Source organism: Phoca vitulina, unplaced genomic scaffold (assembly GCF_004348235.1).
Source record: "Phoca vitulina isolate PV1807 unplaced genomic scaffold, GSC_HSeal_1.0 scaffold27, whole genome shotgun sequence".
In the NCBI taxonomy this organism is placed as follows: domain Eukaryota; kingdom Metazoa; phylum Chordata; class Mammalia; order Carnivora; family Phocidae; genus Phoca; species Phoca vitulina.
In genome coordinates, this window is record NW_022589730.1 from 13444666 (window position 1) to 13461601 (window position 16936).

Here is a 16936-nt window from a genome sequence, read left to right on the forward strand (position 1 = left end):
TTTACATTTTTAATACTTCTTAACTCCAGTAGGTATCATGAAAGCATAGACCATAGATAAAAGGAAAGAAATGGCACCAGTTACCAGTCTCACCAGAGACCTGTGAGACTCAGAATTATTTGAAAACATTAACTTATGCATTAAGATGGCAATTATAATTAGCAGAAACAAGTGAACTAAACTAATGCTGACTTTATCACTAAATGAACTCATCACTTCTTAGACAAATCTACTACAATGAGTAGCTCCCCAGTCATGGATGATTAGCCCTTTCTCTTCCTTTTTAAATGCGTGAAATGACCAGGCACAAAGAATATAAAATGATATGTACATTATGAGCACAACTCTTTAAAGACAGATGAACAATTCCATGAAAATATGATGCTTCGGACAGGACTATATCAAAGTGAAAACCATTGTGATATTAAAGGTGGTAGCATGATTAAAAATCATGTTCTTTAATTTTGCTAGTGTACTAACTTTTCAATTCAAATACAGAAAAGGTGGCCTTATTTTCTTAGTGTCTGTACAGGTACACATGGTTCTGGCTTTGAAGCCCTGAAGATCGACCCACTTAATTATTTTATAGTAGTTAACCCCTAAAACATCTTCATAAGATAGGAGAGTGAAAGTCCCTCTCACTATAAAGAACCTCAATATAGAGCAATAAAACTATCAGCGATAAAAATAACCTGGAACTTCGAACTTGAGGGCCTAGTAAACACCATGATGGGTGACAGCTCAGTTCCTGTTGATAACATAAATACTCACATAAAAGGAGGAGGACATAGCTCTGAGTAGAGCTATGTCAGGGGGGTCAGTTTTTCTCAGAGAAAGTCCTATAGTTAGTTGGGGAGGGGAATGAGGCACAGCGAGTTACACTGAAGATTCTGGACATGAGAATTATAAAGAAAGATGGATAGCATTTAAGTGGCAGAATTCAGGGAAAAGCAAGACAGGGTTTCCAATTCAATCTCACTTAGGGGTTTCAGTGGGAACCATTTGCCAGTTACATCCTATAAATAAAAGGAGAATAGATTTACTCTATGGCCGACTCTGAAATAAATCTGTTCAAGAGATTTATATATACCCATGTATGCAAACCCACTGCAGTACTGTTCTTAAAGGCTGAAGATAACAGCATTCAAGACTGTTAAAAAAAATAATCAGGTAAAATCTGTCTTCAAGTTTATTAAACAAAATTGACAAGAATTTAGCAGAAAATTCATGAAGCACTATTCATAAAGTATTTTATAATTATAAATTTCTGATAAAATTTTAACTGTAATAATTCTGATACTTTCTTACATAATTCTGAGAACCTTATTAAAATAACTATTTGTATATTTTTATAACTAAAGGCAAATTCTGCACCTGACCAATCACATGGCAGTTGTACTGGATTTTGCACACTGATATGAGTTAACACTTGCTACACTGAGTGGGCCACAAACCCCCATGTACTGTGGTTGTTCAGAAAATTTTGGATATTTCCTTTGGAGTTATGTTAAAAGTTTCAGTTTTAGTGTGTTAAGATTATTAAAGTCTAATTTGTATAAATACATGCTTTATGCCTTCAGAAAAAAGTCTACTATATTTATGGGAACTGGAGTAAACCTGACACAATGCAGTAGCGAATTTGTATAAAAGGTGAGATAGTCAGCCTGTTTGCAAATAAGCTGAGAACAGTGAGCAGGCCGGATGGAAATCCTACTTTGGTAGGCTTAGTTGCTATTTTCTAAGGGTTCTTAGCAAGAAGATATAGGTGCAAAATAATAGAGGGAAGGAAAAAAATATCAAAGAGAGATAGCACATTTTTAAAATGAAGACTGAAGATATGGTTAATATAATTAAAGAAATTCTGGACCTTCCAGCCGTTATGACACTCAACTCATTAATCTTTCAGGCCCAAACATGGTGGTCAAATTGGTGTCTAGAGGGACATAATACCTTGATTCTTCTATTTTGAACTATAGTACACAAATGTAATATTTTAACTAACAGATATTTACGTAGATTTTTCAGAAGATAAGTAAAAACTATGAATTTAATTTGTAATATTTTTTAAAAGATTTTTTATTTATTTATTTGACACAGAGAGAGAGAGAGAGAACATGCAAGAGCACAAGCAGGGGGAGTGGCAGGCAGAGGGAGAGGGAGAAGCAGGCTCCCCACAGAGCAGGGGGAGCCCGATGTGGGACTCAATCCCAGGACCCTGGGATCACGACCCGAGACGAAGGCAGTCGCTTAACCAACTGAGCCACCCAGGCACCCTTAATTTGTAATATTTACCGTCAAAATACATAAAAAGTCTTTAGGCATAAGCTCAGACAGGATGATCTAAATAACTTTCAAGCAGACTCTAGAGTACTCTAGGACTTGGCATCTTACCTTGAAACATCCATGTAGGACAGATAATTTGGAACTGGGTAAACATCCAGTTGAACAAGTTCTAGGAGGCAGGGAAAAAACACAAAGACATTACCATTCAAGTCACACAGAGACTTTTTGTATGTAGAACATCATCACTGTGCTTTATTCACCATTGTTTAGGTTAGGAAGTACAATACATCCATTTGTTAAACTTGGAAACCACAGGAAAGTACAGAGAACTTCCAATTTAATCACAAGATCTTATTCAGAGATTGAAATAAATCACTCCTACTTTCCTACCTTTCCCCCACCCACTTACTGTGGCTCTCCTCTTGTTATACATGCTGAATGTTACCTGGAAGATTAACTGTATGAACAGTTTTTTAAATCTGGAATTCCTTCCATAAAACCATATGCATCTGGCTTTTGCCTTTTTTACTCTACTGAAACCATACTCTTGAGGGTCACAAATGACTTCCTCCACTCAAATCTGAAAACCCTTCCTCAAAACTGTATGAAATAGGATACCACCATCCACCTAGGGCTTCGTTTCTAAGAGTAGTTTCTAGATGTCCTTCTGATTCTCCAAACACTCACCCTGTAATTCACCAGTTCAGCGTCTATTTGGTTGCCTATCCTGGCGCCCGCTGGGAGGGTCTTCTAAATGGACTCCTGGTACCAGTGCTCTTCTCTTTCCCAGTTAACCTTACTTCCACGGTTGCAGGTGCCACCTCTAACAAATGTGCCTCAAACCAACATCTGTAGTCCTGAGTGCAAGTTCCCATTTGCTCCCATGAAAACCATTACAATGATGGCGATTAGCAAGGTGGTAAGGGCTCCACTCTTCTCCCATAAATGCACCCTGTACATTACTTTAACCAGAACAGTCTTATAGCATCACTTCCATCACGTGTCCCTCTACTTAAGAATCTCCACGGGCTCTCTAGAGTTTACTGCACTAGCTTCAAAGCTTCACCGTCTGACTCCAAGCCATGCATTCCATAACCACCTCTTACCATTTTCTAGTGGGCACCTATGAGTTCAGAATTCCCTGTTTTCTCCCATCTGCCGAACAGACCACATTCAGATTCTTTCCTCTTCAACACCCACTTGGTGCCTCCTGGCTATCCAAATCCTATAACCCTCAGTGACTTGTAGCTATCTGACATTTGGCTTGTTTCTCTCATGAGATGACAAGAAACTCATTTCAAAAAAAGAAAAAAAATCCCCTATCCTTTAGAACTCGTGCACTACACTATTCATAGAACAAGTACGTGATAAACAATTGTTCAACTTGTAGTACTGAATAGTTGTTTTCACTCAGTTTTCTGATTGCAGGGAATTGAAATCTTCACTTCAGTAACATATGTCCCTATGATCTTTTCTTTTTTAGAACTGTCATGATTTCCAGATTCTGAAAGAGAGATCTCATTAAATGAGTAAGACTCCTGATTTGTGGTGTCCCTGTGGGTATATAATTCAGGTCTCTCTGAGGATTAGTTCCTTTGTTAGTGGAGCATGAAATCTGAGACCCTGAGTAGAGTCCAAAACGGACCTTCCTTTCATTTTCACTCTCCCATATTAAATCATGTTCCAGATTTACTATCTTAACAGGGTAGTCCAAGAAATAGTTTATTAAGGCCTTTTAAGCAGAGGAGCCAAATCAAGAGTGGGGGAGTAACTTACCTAAATATCACAATATGAGAAAAACAAGTTGGGACCTATAAAATCTTCCATTTTGGTTCTTTTAAATACCATACCAGCATTCTTCTTTTATGATTTTTACCTCAGCAATATCTGACACTTATTTTATTAAATGAGCAAAGTAAAAATCAGAGTGAGGCAGAGATGATGGTGCTGAGTCAATTCTTGGAACCAGAAGAGAAACTCTGATGTGGTCTATATCACATACCATTAGAAGCGGCATAGAGCGCTTTTAGGAAATAGCCACAGATGTTTAATGTCACCAGCTGATTCCTTTCACAGTGTAAAACTTCAATGTTGTTGAAAATCATGGCATCTAGATCACCAAGCTTATTGTCGCGCAGATCAAGCTGAGTGACGTGCTGGAGAAAATCCACTTCATCTGCTATTAGCTTCCTAATTACGTTCAGTCTTGAGGAGAAAGGACACAGAGACTATAATTAACTGCAGTGCTATAAATAAATGGCCACACCCTAATATGCTGAGGTAAGGAGAAGTCTCACTATATTATAGTCCTCCATGATTTCTTTAATCTCTACATCTGGACTTCCTTAACTGGCCAGATTCTTTGGTTATTTTTAGCTACAACTCCATGAAGGTCTTAATCTTGACAATATATTCTGAAACACAATTTGGACCACTTAGGCTGGAAGAGAAGCACATATGTTGATTTTCACCTTAATTCATTTGAAGAGGAAAAAAAAATCCACTTAATCATTTATTTTCAAAGAATTTAGTTGAAAGAACACAAGAAACAAAACCTAGAACAACCTGTTAGGCACATTAGAACTACACTGAATATTTAAGGAAGGAGAAAGGATTAGTGAGCAGGGAGATGAGCAGTTCATATAGGACAGAATTTAAGGGAGAACTTTGGGGTGGGGGGAGGGAATGAATGGGAGCCACATATGCACCAGAGATAAGAATGCAAACATCTGGATTTCTGGCTGGCTCAGGACCAAGAACTGATTACCAAAACTATCTCCATCTTAAAATATTGCTTGAGGGGTGCCTGGGTGGCTCAGTGCGTTAAGTGTCCGACTCTTGAGCTCAGCTTAGGTCTTGATCTTAGGGTCGTGAGCTCAAGCCCCATGTTGGGCTCCATTAAAAAAAATAAAAATAAAATATTGCTTGGAAGAGCAAAGCACAGAAAATACTTTGGCATCTAGGATTCGCTGAGAAATTACAAAACAAGGACAACAATGGGATCAATAAATCTGGGATAGAGCAAGGCACGGGAAAACTGGCAGAACCTTGGCCATGAGAACTAGTTAGCTAACAGACTGAAGTTGCTATGGGTGGGTTGCCAAGAAGATAACTAAGTAGTAATGGGGACTAGGAATCAATAGAATGAAGATACACTTAACTTCAAAAGGGAGAAAAACAGATGAAAATCTCAATTCCTAGTTTGCTAGGCTACCCCCAACTCCTTTACAAACAAACAATAAGAACCCTGTACTTCTCATTACAAAGCCAACAAAGTGCTGAAATAATGTACTTGGTTAGAAGAGCATTAATATGAGGGTTGGAGCTTAGGAAAAAGCTAAAGTTTCTTGGTTGTGAATTTTTGCCCTTTGAAAAAAATAAAATAATGGTAACTGAAGAAAATAAAATGATGGTAATTGAATTATTAATAGTAATATCATAAAGTCACTGAAACGCAAGGATGAGTGACAGATAGCAAAGAGTTAGGATTTGTCAATCTGTAAGCATAGCATATGGCCTCTTCAAATGTCCCCAAGAGGATTTGTTTTTTTGCTTCTTTTTTTATTCCAGGTTGTAAGATTTAAAAACTGGCCTCAACCCAGCAATTTGCCTATTTCCAAATGCTCACTAGATTACTAGTATATGTACACAGAATTTTTAAAAAATCTCATTTTAGGGGCTCCTGAGTGGCTTAGTCAGTTAAACGTCCGAGTCTTGGTTTCCACTCAAGTCATGATCTTAGGGTCATGATCTCAGGGTCGCGAGCCTGAGCCTGAGTCGGGCTCCATGCTCAGTGCAGAGCCTGCCTGTGATTCTCTCTCCCTCTGCCTGGCCCCTCCCCCAGCTCGTGTACACACTCTTTTTAAAATAAATAAATCCTTAAAAAAAAAAATTAAAAAATTAAAAAATTAAAAATCTCATTTTGGATACAACAGACTATAGAAATTGAAAAAATGTCCCATGTTCTTCTTACTTTACACTGTAGGTAACTTTCATAATGTGGCATTATCATCTTCATTTGAAATAGCTCCCTCCTGTAATTTCACTGTATTAACACTAAAATAATTAAAGGTTCATTTAATGAGGAGACAAAAGAAAATCTATAATGAGAGGGAATTGTTCAGTTTAAATTGCCAAGTCCTGTCAGGATTCAAATTCAAAAGTTTTCAGGCTGAAACCATAATATATATTTAGGATGAACTTTCAAGGAGGCAAAATGTGATTAAAATTTCCTTCCAATAATCCCCAGTAAACACAACCATTTTATTTATTTCATAAATATTCACTGAGGTTTACTGTGTGTAGACAGGCAGTATGAAAGAGCATTATGTTCTAGTGCCAGTTTGCTGCTCATCACTTTGCGTTTGACCTTGAACAAGTCACCTAGTATCTCTCCTTAAGCCTAATTCTAATCTGTAAAATGGGGATAACACCTTGTCAACTACAAGGCAGCTGAGAAATGAAGTATGTGCCCATAGTATGCAAACAACGAAAGATACGGTGATGATCAGGATGATGACCTATGGCTTTGTGTCAATAAGAGATGAAGAAAAGGTGTTTGTCAACAGATTTAGTATGTTAGTGAGGAAAATCACATATGCTTTAAAATATAAAGACTACAAGTATGTGTTAAGTGCCATAACTGATGTATAAAATACAGAGAATGGTCAAAAAAGATGCAATGGACGGAGCACCTCATCTGAATCCCAAGGGTAGGCAGAATATAACAGATATGAATGGGAAAGAAAGCAGTGCATGAGTTAGGGCAGAACAGCCTCTGGACTGAAGAGAAAAGCACAGGGAGGACTTCACACATGAGTGCAGGAGCGCAAGGCATGTAAGAAGCTGCAAGGGGGGCTTAGTCAGTTAAAGTACCAACGAAGTGCTAACGCTGGATAACAAGGATAAAGAAGAGCAGTGTTTCTCGGTTATCTGTGGTGAATGAACTCTGTTCTAAACTTCTAATCTACCATTGATGTGTATAGTCTTACTGCACATGACCAGGACACAGCCTACAGCACAGGCAGCTCCCCAAGTGAATTCACCAACAGCTGAACGAGTCTATTCCCCATACAATGAGATGAGTTGCTTATATGAGTCTACTTGCATACTGTGGCAATGTCAAATCACTGTATGTTTCTAAAACATTAAGTCTCAATTTCTATACATATTTCATTGTAGAAAGGTAGCAAATAGTTGGCTTACCAGCACAGGTCAGAGGACCACACTTTGAGTAGCTCTGAGCTAGAGCTGCATCCCCAAGGGACTCACAGGCTAGTAGGTTGAAACCAGATAAGAAGAGTTTAAATACCTCCAGCCAAAGAACTGAAGGCTCTGGGCAAGACTGTGCTTGCTTGAGAGGCTACACAATGGAAACAGATGCAGTAGTGAGAAGGAAAAGGAAGGGACAAAGAGAGAAACCATTGTGAAAGAAGAAACTCATAGAATCTGGTGGTAGACCAGAGATAGGGTCCAAAATTTCATGTCTATAGACACAACGAAGTGATGTTGCTATCAGTAAAATAGGAATCCAGGGGAAGAACTAGTTGAATAAAGAAAGAAACTGAACTGTTTCACAAGGGGTGTGGTGAAGTGTGCCAATGCGGGGAACCAAGGTAAAATTATCCAGGAGGCACCTGAAGTGGAATTAGTCCCAAGAAGAGAAATTAAGGGTTAGAGAAAGATTGGGGTCCTGCAACTGATCTCATCTAGAAAGATCCAATTAGAACTAGAAATCTAGGTGACTCCATTTAAAAGCACTTAAATGCTTTAATATGAAAGTTTTCTAAATCCAAGCGACTCAGAGACAAATAATGTTAACAATTTAGAAAGTTAACAAGAAAGTTAAAGTGTTTAGTGCCGTCTCCTGTGACATTCCAAAAAGTTCTCAAAGTCAGATAAAGTATTACCATTTGTACTCCTCAAATTAAGAATTCTAGGTCTTCAAATTGCTAACCAACACTTCCCCAGGTGATTTCTTTAGTCTGAGGAAAGGGAAAGGCAAGCAATTCTTGTTTTTGTTTTTGTTTTTTAAAGATTTTATTTATTTACTTGAGAGAGAGAGAGAGAGAGCACGAACGGGCGGGAGAGGGAGAGGGAGAAGCAGACTCCCCACTGAGCAGGGAGCGGTGAGGCTCGAGCCCAGGGCCCTGAGCTCAAGACCTGAGCGGAAGGCTGACACTTAACCGACTGAGTCATCCAGGTGCCCCAAGGCAAGCAATTCTTTGAGGGACTGGAATAAATGAGTTTCCAAGGCCAGACCAAATAAATGCAGAAGAAAAGGAGCAAAAGATGATGCTTCTTTATACTGACAAAAGTCAACAGGTCTGAGTGAGGGTCCAGGGTTACCAACAGAGAGGAAAGTGGGTAGTAAGGCAAAGAAAGAGCCACCTTTGACAAATGGGAGTTGTAAAGAGTCCAAGAATGATAGCTAAGCAGGTTCCATGAGTAAAAAGAGTCCTCAATTAGGTAGTAAGAATGATACATAAAACACATTGGAAGTGTGAGGCATTTAACTCAATTCCTTCCCAAACTCTAAGAATTAGGTTCTATTATTAACCATAATTTAGAGATGAGAACACAGTTGCAGAGATATTAAATATCTTGCCCAAGATTTAATGTCATTATTACGTGGTCATCAACCCCTGGCTAATGGAGGAATTAGTTTGGTTGAAAAAGTATCAAGTTGGGCAAATCAGCATGAAGGCCTAAGCCTGATATGTTGCTTTGCAGGACCTCAGTCCCATGACAGACTAGTTTTTCCTTAAAAAAGAGAAATTTAGAATAGCTTCCTCCTTGTGTACTGGTTCTTTGTATGTTAGAACTAAAACTGAACCTCACATACTTAGGGATAATCACTGAGCATCTTTAATGTAGCAAGGACTATGCTAGCGGTTTTTAGTTGGAGTTTAGCAAGATCAGCATTCAAAATGCAGGTTCCTTGCTCTTGTGAGGTGTGAGAGTGGAGGTTCTGGTCAAACTTGGGCCTAATGAGAGGTTATGAATTTTATATTTTTGTAAAGAACAGTAAACTAAGGGCAGAGCCATGTGGATAGAAAAAATAGGAAATTAAATAAGTTAAACAAATAATTTAATGAATACATTATATTACATTAGGGAAGTCAAGGAGGGAAACACAATTTAAGAAAGAAGAGATGCTCAATGCTGTTACCTATCTCAAGCCACAGAAAAGGAGGACAAAGAAAAAATACTCACTTTGTTCTCAATGATATGGTTTTCATTCACCATAAATTGCAACTAACCAGCTTGCTTGCCTTTCAGAAAAATGTCACCAAAAGGGCTATAACCTACTCCTAAATATAAGCCAACCACTTAAATGGGATATATTTCTTAAAAATAGTTACCTTAGATCCACATGTTTAATGTGAGGCATTTTTCTTAAAGCCTGTAGCCTAAGGCTCTCCATACAGTTTCCAGACATACAAAGTTTATCCACAGCAGTCAATTTCTCCAAAACCTCTGGAATGTCAGTGAATTCATTGAAAGAAAGACCAAGATAACTAAGCTGATGCATGTTCTCCAACTCAGGAGGAAGGGCCTGGAGAAAGTTTCCATCCAACAAGAAAGTCTGTAAGCTAGTAAAGAAAACATAAGAATTATAAAGAGAATGTAAACTTTACATGTTTATTATCAATGTCCAAGTTCCATAAATATAGATGATATTACTAGTAAAAGAAAATGAACTACCTTTTGCAAAATGCATAAAGGCAAGGCCCGAGGCAATAATACACCACAGAGAAAAGATCAGAGATAAGCATCATAATCTTTTACTGAAAACCAAAATTATGACCCATTTTCCCAACTTGGATAGCCATAAATGGGAACAACGTGAGCTAACTACAGTGTGAAGCAGCCCCAAGACCCATCTTTCATTGTTACTTTAAATATTAAATCTTAGAATTCAACATAACTCAGAAAATGAGAAAGTAAGCATGTCATCCCATGGGTAGACACACTCATCTGTGGGGATCCTCAGTTCTAAACAAGGATATTTTAATTTTTTACAAGACTTTAAAGAGTATAAAAGCTAACAAATGAACTCTCCAGAAGAGCCTGACGTCTTGCTTTGGAGCCAAGAGTTCCATGACCAACAGAATAAGTTAACTAATCTCTTAAGCTGTGACCCCAGTGCGGCTTCCCCAGGGGTCTCTGAGGGATATCGTGCAGTGGGGCTTGAAGTACGCACTTGTGCATAACCCCGACGGCTGCGGGGACGGCTCGCAGGGCATTGCAGGACACGTTCAGCTCAGTCAGGGTTGGAATATTGCAGACTGCTAATGGGAAGTCCCCTAAATGATTATTGGAAAGGTTAAGACTCCTCAACTTGGTGAACCTGTTACAATAAAACAAAAGAAAAAAGACAAGTGTCAGAGATGCATAAATCACATTATTTTAGCATAGCCTTAGAGATAATCCAACCCAATTCAATTGAGGAGGAAATGAGCCCACAGAGGTTAAGCGCACAGGAGAGCTGGAGTGCACCTCTTCAGACTCTAAGGCCAGTGTTTTACCTAAAATATAAGTTATATTTAAAAACAAACAAACTTGTCAGTCCAGAATGAGATTGAGTATTTGAAGATGTGAGTTCCGCTGGAGTAATTTTTTTAGCTTTACCCGGGCCAGCTTCATTAACACACCATGACGTGATAATGGAGAGAGAGGGAAAGAACAGGCAGATCTAGCCCTTCCGAATTTCTGTGTTACCCACACAAGTCAAAAATCTTTCTGCTCAAAAACTAATGATGTCATGTATGGTGATTAACATAATAAAAAAAAACCTTTCTGCTTCATTTATCCCCAAATATAAAACTGAAATAAAAAATTAATTTATCAGAACTACACACTCTCTCAGGGAACCAAGTTTTTATAGTTCCAAATTTAAGAACCAATTATCATTTTTCAATCTCAACCCAACATTTGATACTGCTAAGCACATACCCTTTCTGGAAAAGCTCTTCTCATTTCACTTGTAAGACCTTTTCCTCACCAAGCCTCTTTCAACACTCTTTGATTCTTTTCTTCTAGGTTTCTTTCCTTTTTCTTCATCTCTTCTTCCCCACTCCACAGTTAAGTGTTTCTCACAGATCTCTGCTTTGCCAGCTTCTCTCCTCTCTCTACCTTGCCTTCCTTGGAAATCATTTTACTGCTCTGTGAACAGCTCTCTCAAAACCACCACACACCACCCCCTGCCTCCTGGGCTACCCTATAGGATTTCCAGTGCGAAACTCAACCGATGTCTTTCTCCCAGACCAGCACTTCCTTCTGATTTATTTTTGTTAATGGCTCTTTCATTTTCTCAGTTGTCCAAGTAATTAAAGAAGTCATCTTTAAAGTTTTACTTCTCTGTGTTTTACTTCTCTGTCAGTCCACTGCTGACCTCTACCCTTTCTTTCTATTTGAGATGAGAATCAGATTAGTTATTGCATTATGCTCATTATTTTTAAAACTGACCAAGCCTAAATATTGGGCAGTATGTACAGTGCCTAGAACAGACATACACTTAAAACTAAATCCAATTCAGCATTTTTTTTTTTTTAAGATTTTACTTATTTATTTCAGAGACAGAGAGTGAGAGAGAGAGAGAGCACGAGAGGGGGAGGGTCAGAGGGAGAAGCAGACTCCCGCTCGAGCCCGATGTGGGACGTGATCCCACAACCCTGGGACCATGACCTGAGCCGAAGGCAGACGCTTAACCGACTGAGCCACCCAGGTGTCCCTCCAATCAGCATTTTAAGGAAATTGTCATGTGCCTGATCTGTTGAATTTTATAATAAAAAATGCTAAGTTTTATTTAAAAAAAAATTTTTTTTTTTTTTTAAAGATTTTATTTATTTATTTGACAGAGAGAGAGGCAGCAAGAGAGGGAACACAAGCAAGGGGAGTATGAGAGGGAGAAGCAGGCTTCCCGCGGAGCAGGGAGCCCGATGCGGGGCTCGATCCCAGGACCCTGGGATCATGACCTGAGCTGAAGGCAGACGCTTAACGACTGAGCCACCCAGGCGCCCCATTTTTAAAAAATTTTTAAGACTTTATTTATTTATTTGAGAGAGAGAGGGAGAGCACACTCACGCACAAGCAGGAGGAGAGGGACAAGCAGAGAGAGAAGGACAGGCAGACTCCATGCTCAGGAGCCCAAAGTAGGGCTGATTTCATGACCCTGTGATCATGACCTGAGCCAAAATCAAAAGTCAGATGCTTAACCAACTGAGCCACCCAGGTGCCCCTAAGCTTCATTTTAAATAATGACATAAAGTTTATTCTAAACAGAAAGGTGACAGTTTAAAGTGTTACTTTGATTTTTCTTTTATAATAGCAATTTTCTTGAATGGTGAAGTGTAGACCTAATAGTATTTTAAATTAAACAAAAGGTTAAGAATTAACTGCTAAACCTGAATAATCATTTTTAATTTGCTTTCTACTTTACAATGTGATTCATTAGGCCTTCTTAAAACAAAGAATGCTTATCCTTTATTCTGACTAAATCATCCATGATCTACACTACACGAGCTAGAATTACAGGTGCTATTATTCCTAGTTCAGAGGTTCTCAAAGCATGGCTGGAGGACCCTGGAAGAGGTTGCTCAGACCCTCTTAAGAGAATTCCCAAGGTCAAAACTACTTTCGTAACAATACTAAGATGCCATTTGCCTTTTCCCATTGTCCTTTTCTCTCAAGTGTCCAGTGGAGACTCCCACCTGGTCTTTATGACAGCACACCCAACTGGACGCAGAAACGGAGAAATCCAACTACCTTCTATTAAGCCAGGCATGAAAAGAATTGTAAAAATATAAAACAATGACACTCTTCTATTTTTTTTGTTTTCTAAAATAGTTACTTCTCATAAAAAATGTGTATGTCAACAAGAATGGGTTTATTAATTTTCTAAATGAATATATATTAAAATAGTTCTCAGTTTAAGTTTTTAATGTTGTAAATATCAATAGATTTAATCCACATAAATAAAAACTGCTTAGGGTCCTCAATTTTTGAGAGAGTAAAGGAGTCTTAAAATATGGTTGCCAGATAAATACAGAAAATAAACACATTTTTTTTTAAGTGTAAAGTATCTCCCAAATATTGCATGGGACATACTTATGCTAAAAAAAAAAAAAATTTGTTGTTGTTGTTTTTCCGAAATTCAATTTTAACTGGGTGCTTTTTTGTCCTTCTAAATCTGCCAACTCTATCCTGAAATAGATGAAACTGCTGTTCTAGTCCAAACAAAAACAGTATCCTACTTTCTAGATATGATTCCTCATTTGGTAGAACTGGCCACAGTTTAAAAATATGCACAATTAAACTGAACTTAGGAAAAAAAAAAGTTCCTCTAGGAAAGAAATAGACCTACCAGACATTATCCCACACAACAGAGTGGAGATGAAATGATTACAACTCCAAGACTTACTCAAGACAGCAAATGAGAGCACGCTTTTGGAAAAGTATTTATCAATAACATGGGGGGGGGGGTGCAGAGAGTATATTCATCTTTGCAAACAAATTTACTAGAACCACACTGGCCCTGACCCAAAGGAAAGCAGTAGTAAGCCAAATGAGTAAAAAGCAGTTGAAGAAATAAACAAAAATAAAACTCTTAACAAGTACCCTCCATAGTCTCATGTATACATATATTTGCATTTTAAAATGGCCACAGGCTCTAAATATAAAGAACTGCAATTATTCTTTGCATCAATTCAATGATAAAAATACTACCAGACCTTATGATAAAGAGAACTGCCCCCAGTCCCAGGGGCCAAGCACCCCCCCACAGAACAAGGAGTCTGAGCTGTCCAATCAGACAGCAACAGCCCTCAGGGACTATGGAGCACCTGAAATGGGGCTGGTCCAAACTGAGATGTTCTCTAAGTATAAATAAACAATGGATTTCAAATACTTAATACAAAAGAGAATGTAAACCCAATAATTTTTTAGAACAGATAGCAATTTTGCTATACTGCATTAAATAAGATATATTATTAAAATTGATTTCAACTGTTTCTCCTTACTTTCTCTGTGACTATGAGAAAATTTAAAATTAACTTACGTGGCTCACATTTTACTTTCATGGAGAAGCGTTTTCTCCATGCTAACAGTAAGCAGATTTCCAGAATTCTTTACCCAAATGACACCAAACCTGCTTTCAGGGCTTGTGTGGGCCTCTTCCCTGGGTCCATCTTCCTCACCCATAAACCCTAGGCCTGGACAGCGTGTCCACAGCCCTGCAGTGTGAGGGATGGAGCTAGAGACAGAAGGAGAAGACATTTGGGCCACTGGGCCAGATCTCCCCACGCCGCCATATCCAGTATGGAATCCCAAGGGGTCTGAGGATTCTAAACTTGAATCTATGCTTGCAAGTCATTAGATGTGTTAAGGTAGGAGGAGAGAATATATTTTATTTAACAGTTTATTATCTTGATTATAACTTAAATATTTAGATATATGGTATGAGGCCTCCATTTAAACTCTTGCCCTAGACCTATACATTTTAAGGGCCGATTCTGATTTATAAGTATCTTAAATTTCTTTCCTTCCTTCTCATCACATTCCCCACATCCCTCATATTCCTCCCTGTGCAGCCCATCCCCCAAATTCTTTCCAGAAAAGAACACAGTGTTCAGCAGACTTGTTTAGCAAACAAAGCATGAATTGTTTCTGAGAACTCAAGTTCTTGGTCCCAACACATTAAAATTCATTTGTTTTGGAAACTCTAACCCTTACCCTTCTTAGAGTTCCACTTTTTCTTTACAGATGTGGAAAGCAGTCCGATTACAGGCATCTGCCAATTCAAAAATCCCTTCAGAGAAAGATAACCTAGAATCTACTTCTCTCAGGTCTTAAAATGGTGAAGAGATACCTGGAGGCAATGTTTAAGTTAAAAGAGAGATAAGAAATCAAAATGGGGAGTGGATGACCTTTCCTCCCTTTACCTTCTTTCAAAAAGAATGCAGAGGAGGGAGCAAGGTAACAACATAGGGTTAGGGAAGAAAAGACTAGAAATCTCTATGTCTCCTACAAAATAAGACTTTTAGCTCTGTCACACTAATAGGTGAACCCCATAAATTATCAAATGTATACAGACCCAGATTCCAAAATAAAACTGGCTGACTTTGGAAAAATACATATTTGGTGAAGTATTTTAAATAAGTTTTTTTATTAACATATAATGTATTATTTGTTTCAGGGGTACAGATCTGTGATTCATCAGTCTTACACAATTCATAGAGCTCACCATAGCACATACCCTCCCCAATGTCCATCACCCAGCCACCCCATCCCTCCCACCCCCCTCCACTCCAGCAACTCTCAGTTTGTTTCCTGAGATTAAGAGTCTCTTATGGTTTGTCTCCCTCTCTGGCTTCGTCTTGTTTCATTTTTCCCTCCATTCCCTTATGATCCTCTGTCTTGTTTCTCAAATTTCTCCTATCAGTGAGATCATATGATAATTGTCTTTCTCTGATTGACTTATTTCGCTTAGCATAATACCTTCTAGTTCCATCCACCTCAGTGCAAATGGCAAGATTTCGTTTTTTGATGGCTGCATAATATTCCATTGTGTGTGTGTGTATATATATATACACACACACACACACACCACATCTTCTTTATCCATTTATCTGTTGATGGACTAGGCTCCTTCCATAGTTTGGCTATTGTGGACATTGCTGCTATAAACATTGGGGTGCATGTGCCCCTTCGGATCACTACGTTTGTATTTTTGGGTTAAATATCCAGTAGTGCAATTGAGGGGTCGTACAGTAGCTCTATTTTCAACTTTCTGAGGATCCTCCATACTGTTTTCCAGAGTGGCTGCACCAGCTTGCATTCCCACCAACAGTGTAGGAGGGTTCCCCTTTCTCCGCATTCCCGCCAACATCTGTCATTTCCTGACTTGTTAATTTTAGCCATTCTGACTGGTGTGAGGTGGTATCTCATTGAGGTTTTGATTTGGATTTCCCTGATGGCAAGTGATATTGAGCACTTTTTCAGGTATATTTTAAATAATTTTATTTTAAGCTACTATTACACTTTTTTTTTTTTTTTACTATTATAGTTCTTAAACCCTAAAATTAAGTCCTTAAAAAGAAGTTACATTATATTCATTCAGGTTACAGATAATTCCTCCTAGCTGTTCAATATAGGTATGTAGAACAGAATCAGAACATCACAAAATTTCAGATTAATAAAAATTAATGATGATTGCAACAACTATAATGGCTGGTTTAACCAGTTAATAAGGAATGACTCTTGATGTTTTAGAAACTAAAAGGACAGGAAACTCTGTAGTTTGTTTGTTTGTTTGTTTTTAAACATCTGTTATACGTATATACGTACGCACAGTGCCAAGGCTAAAGTGGATATATCCTCTTCATTTCTCAGTTATCTAAATGAGAATAAAGGGGCCTCTGAAGTCATTTTCTCTCATTTCCTAAGCTCACAGATAAAGAAAGTAGGCACAGAGAAACTGTGTGTCACATACAACCTGAATACACTGCCTTTCAACATCAGTACTACTTCTCATCTCTCCTGCTTTACTTTTACTACATCTTACTAGAGTCTTTAATATAAATAGGTACCAATTGCTAATAATCCTAAGTCACAGATCAAAGAGTGGCCTCAGAGTATGAAAAGCACTCTT

At 38.2% G+C, this 16936-nt stretch overlaps 1 protein-coding gene across 1 annotated transcript in view; it reads right to left on the reverse strand.

Moving 5' to 3' along the window:
• The window catches only part of PHLPP1 (PH domain and leucine rich repeat protein phosphatase 1), a 217309-nt gene that overhangs the window by 43839 nt on the left and 156534 nt on the right, over positions 1 to 16936 (reverse strand). Inside the window, exons 5-8 of the mRNA XM_032422705.1 lie at positions 10490 to 10636; positions 9648 to 9878; positions 4286 to 4488; positions 2392 to 2452 (exon numbers count right to left, since the gene is read on the reverse strand). Coding sequence (XP_032278596.1) covers positions 2392 to 2452; positions 4286 to 4488; positions 9648 to 9878; positions 10490 to 10636 — 642 coding nt within the window. The remainder of the gene's footprint in view (positions 1 to 2391; positions 2453 to 4285; positions 4489 to 9647; positions 9879 to 10489; positions 10637 to 16936) is intronic.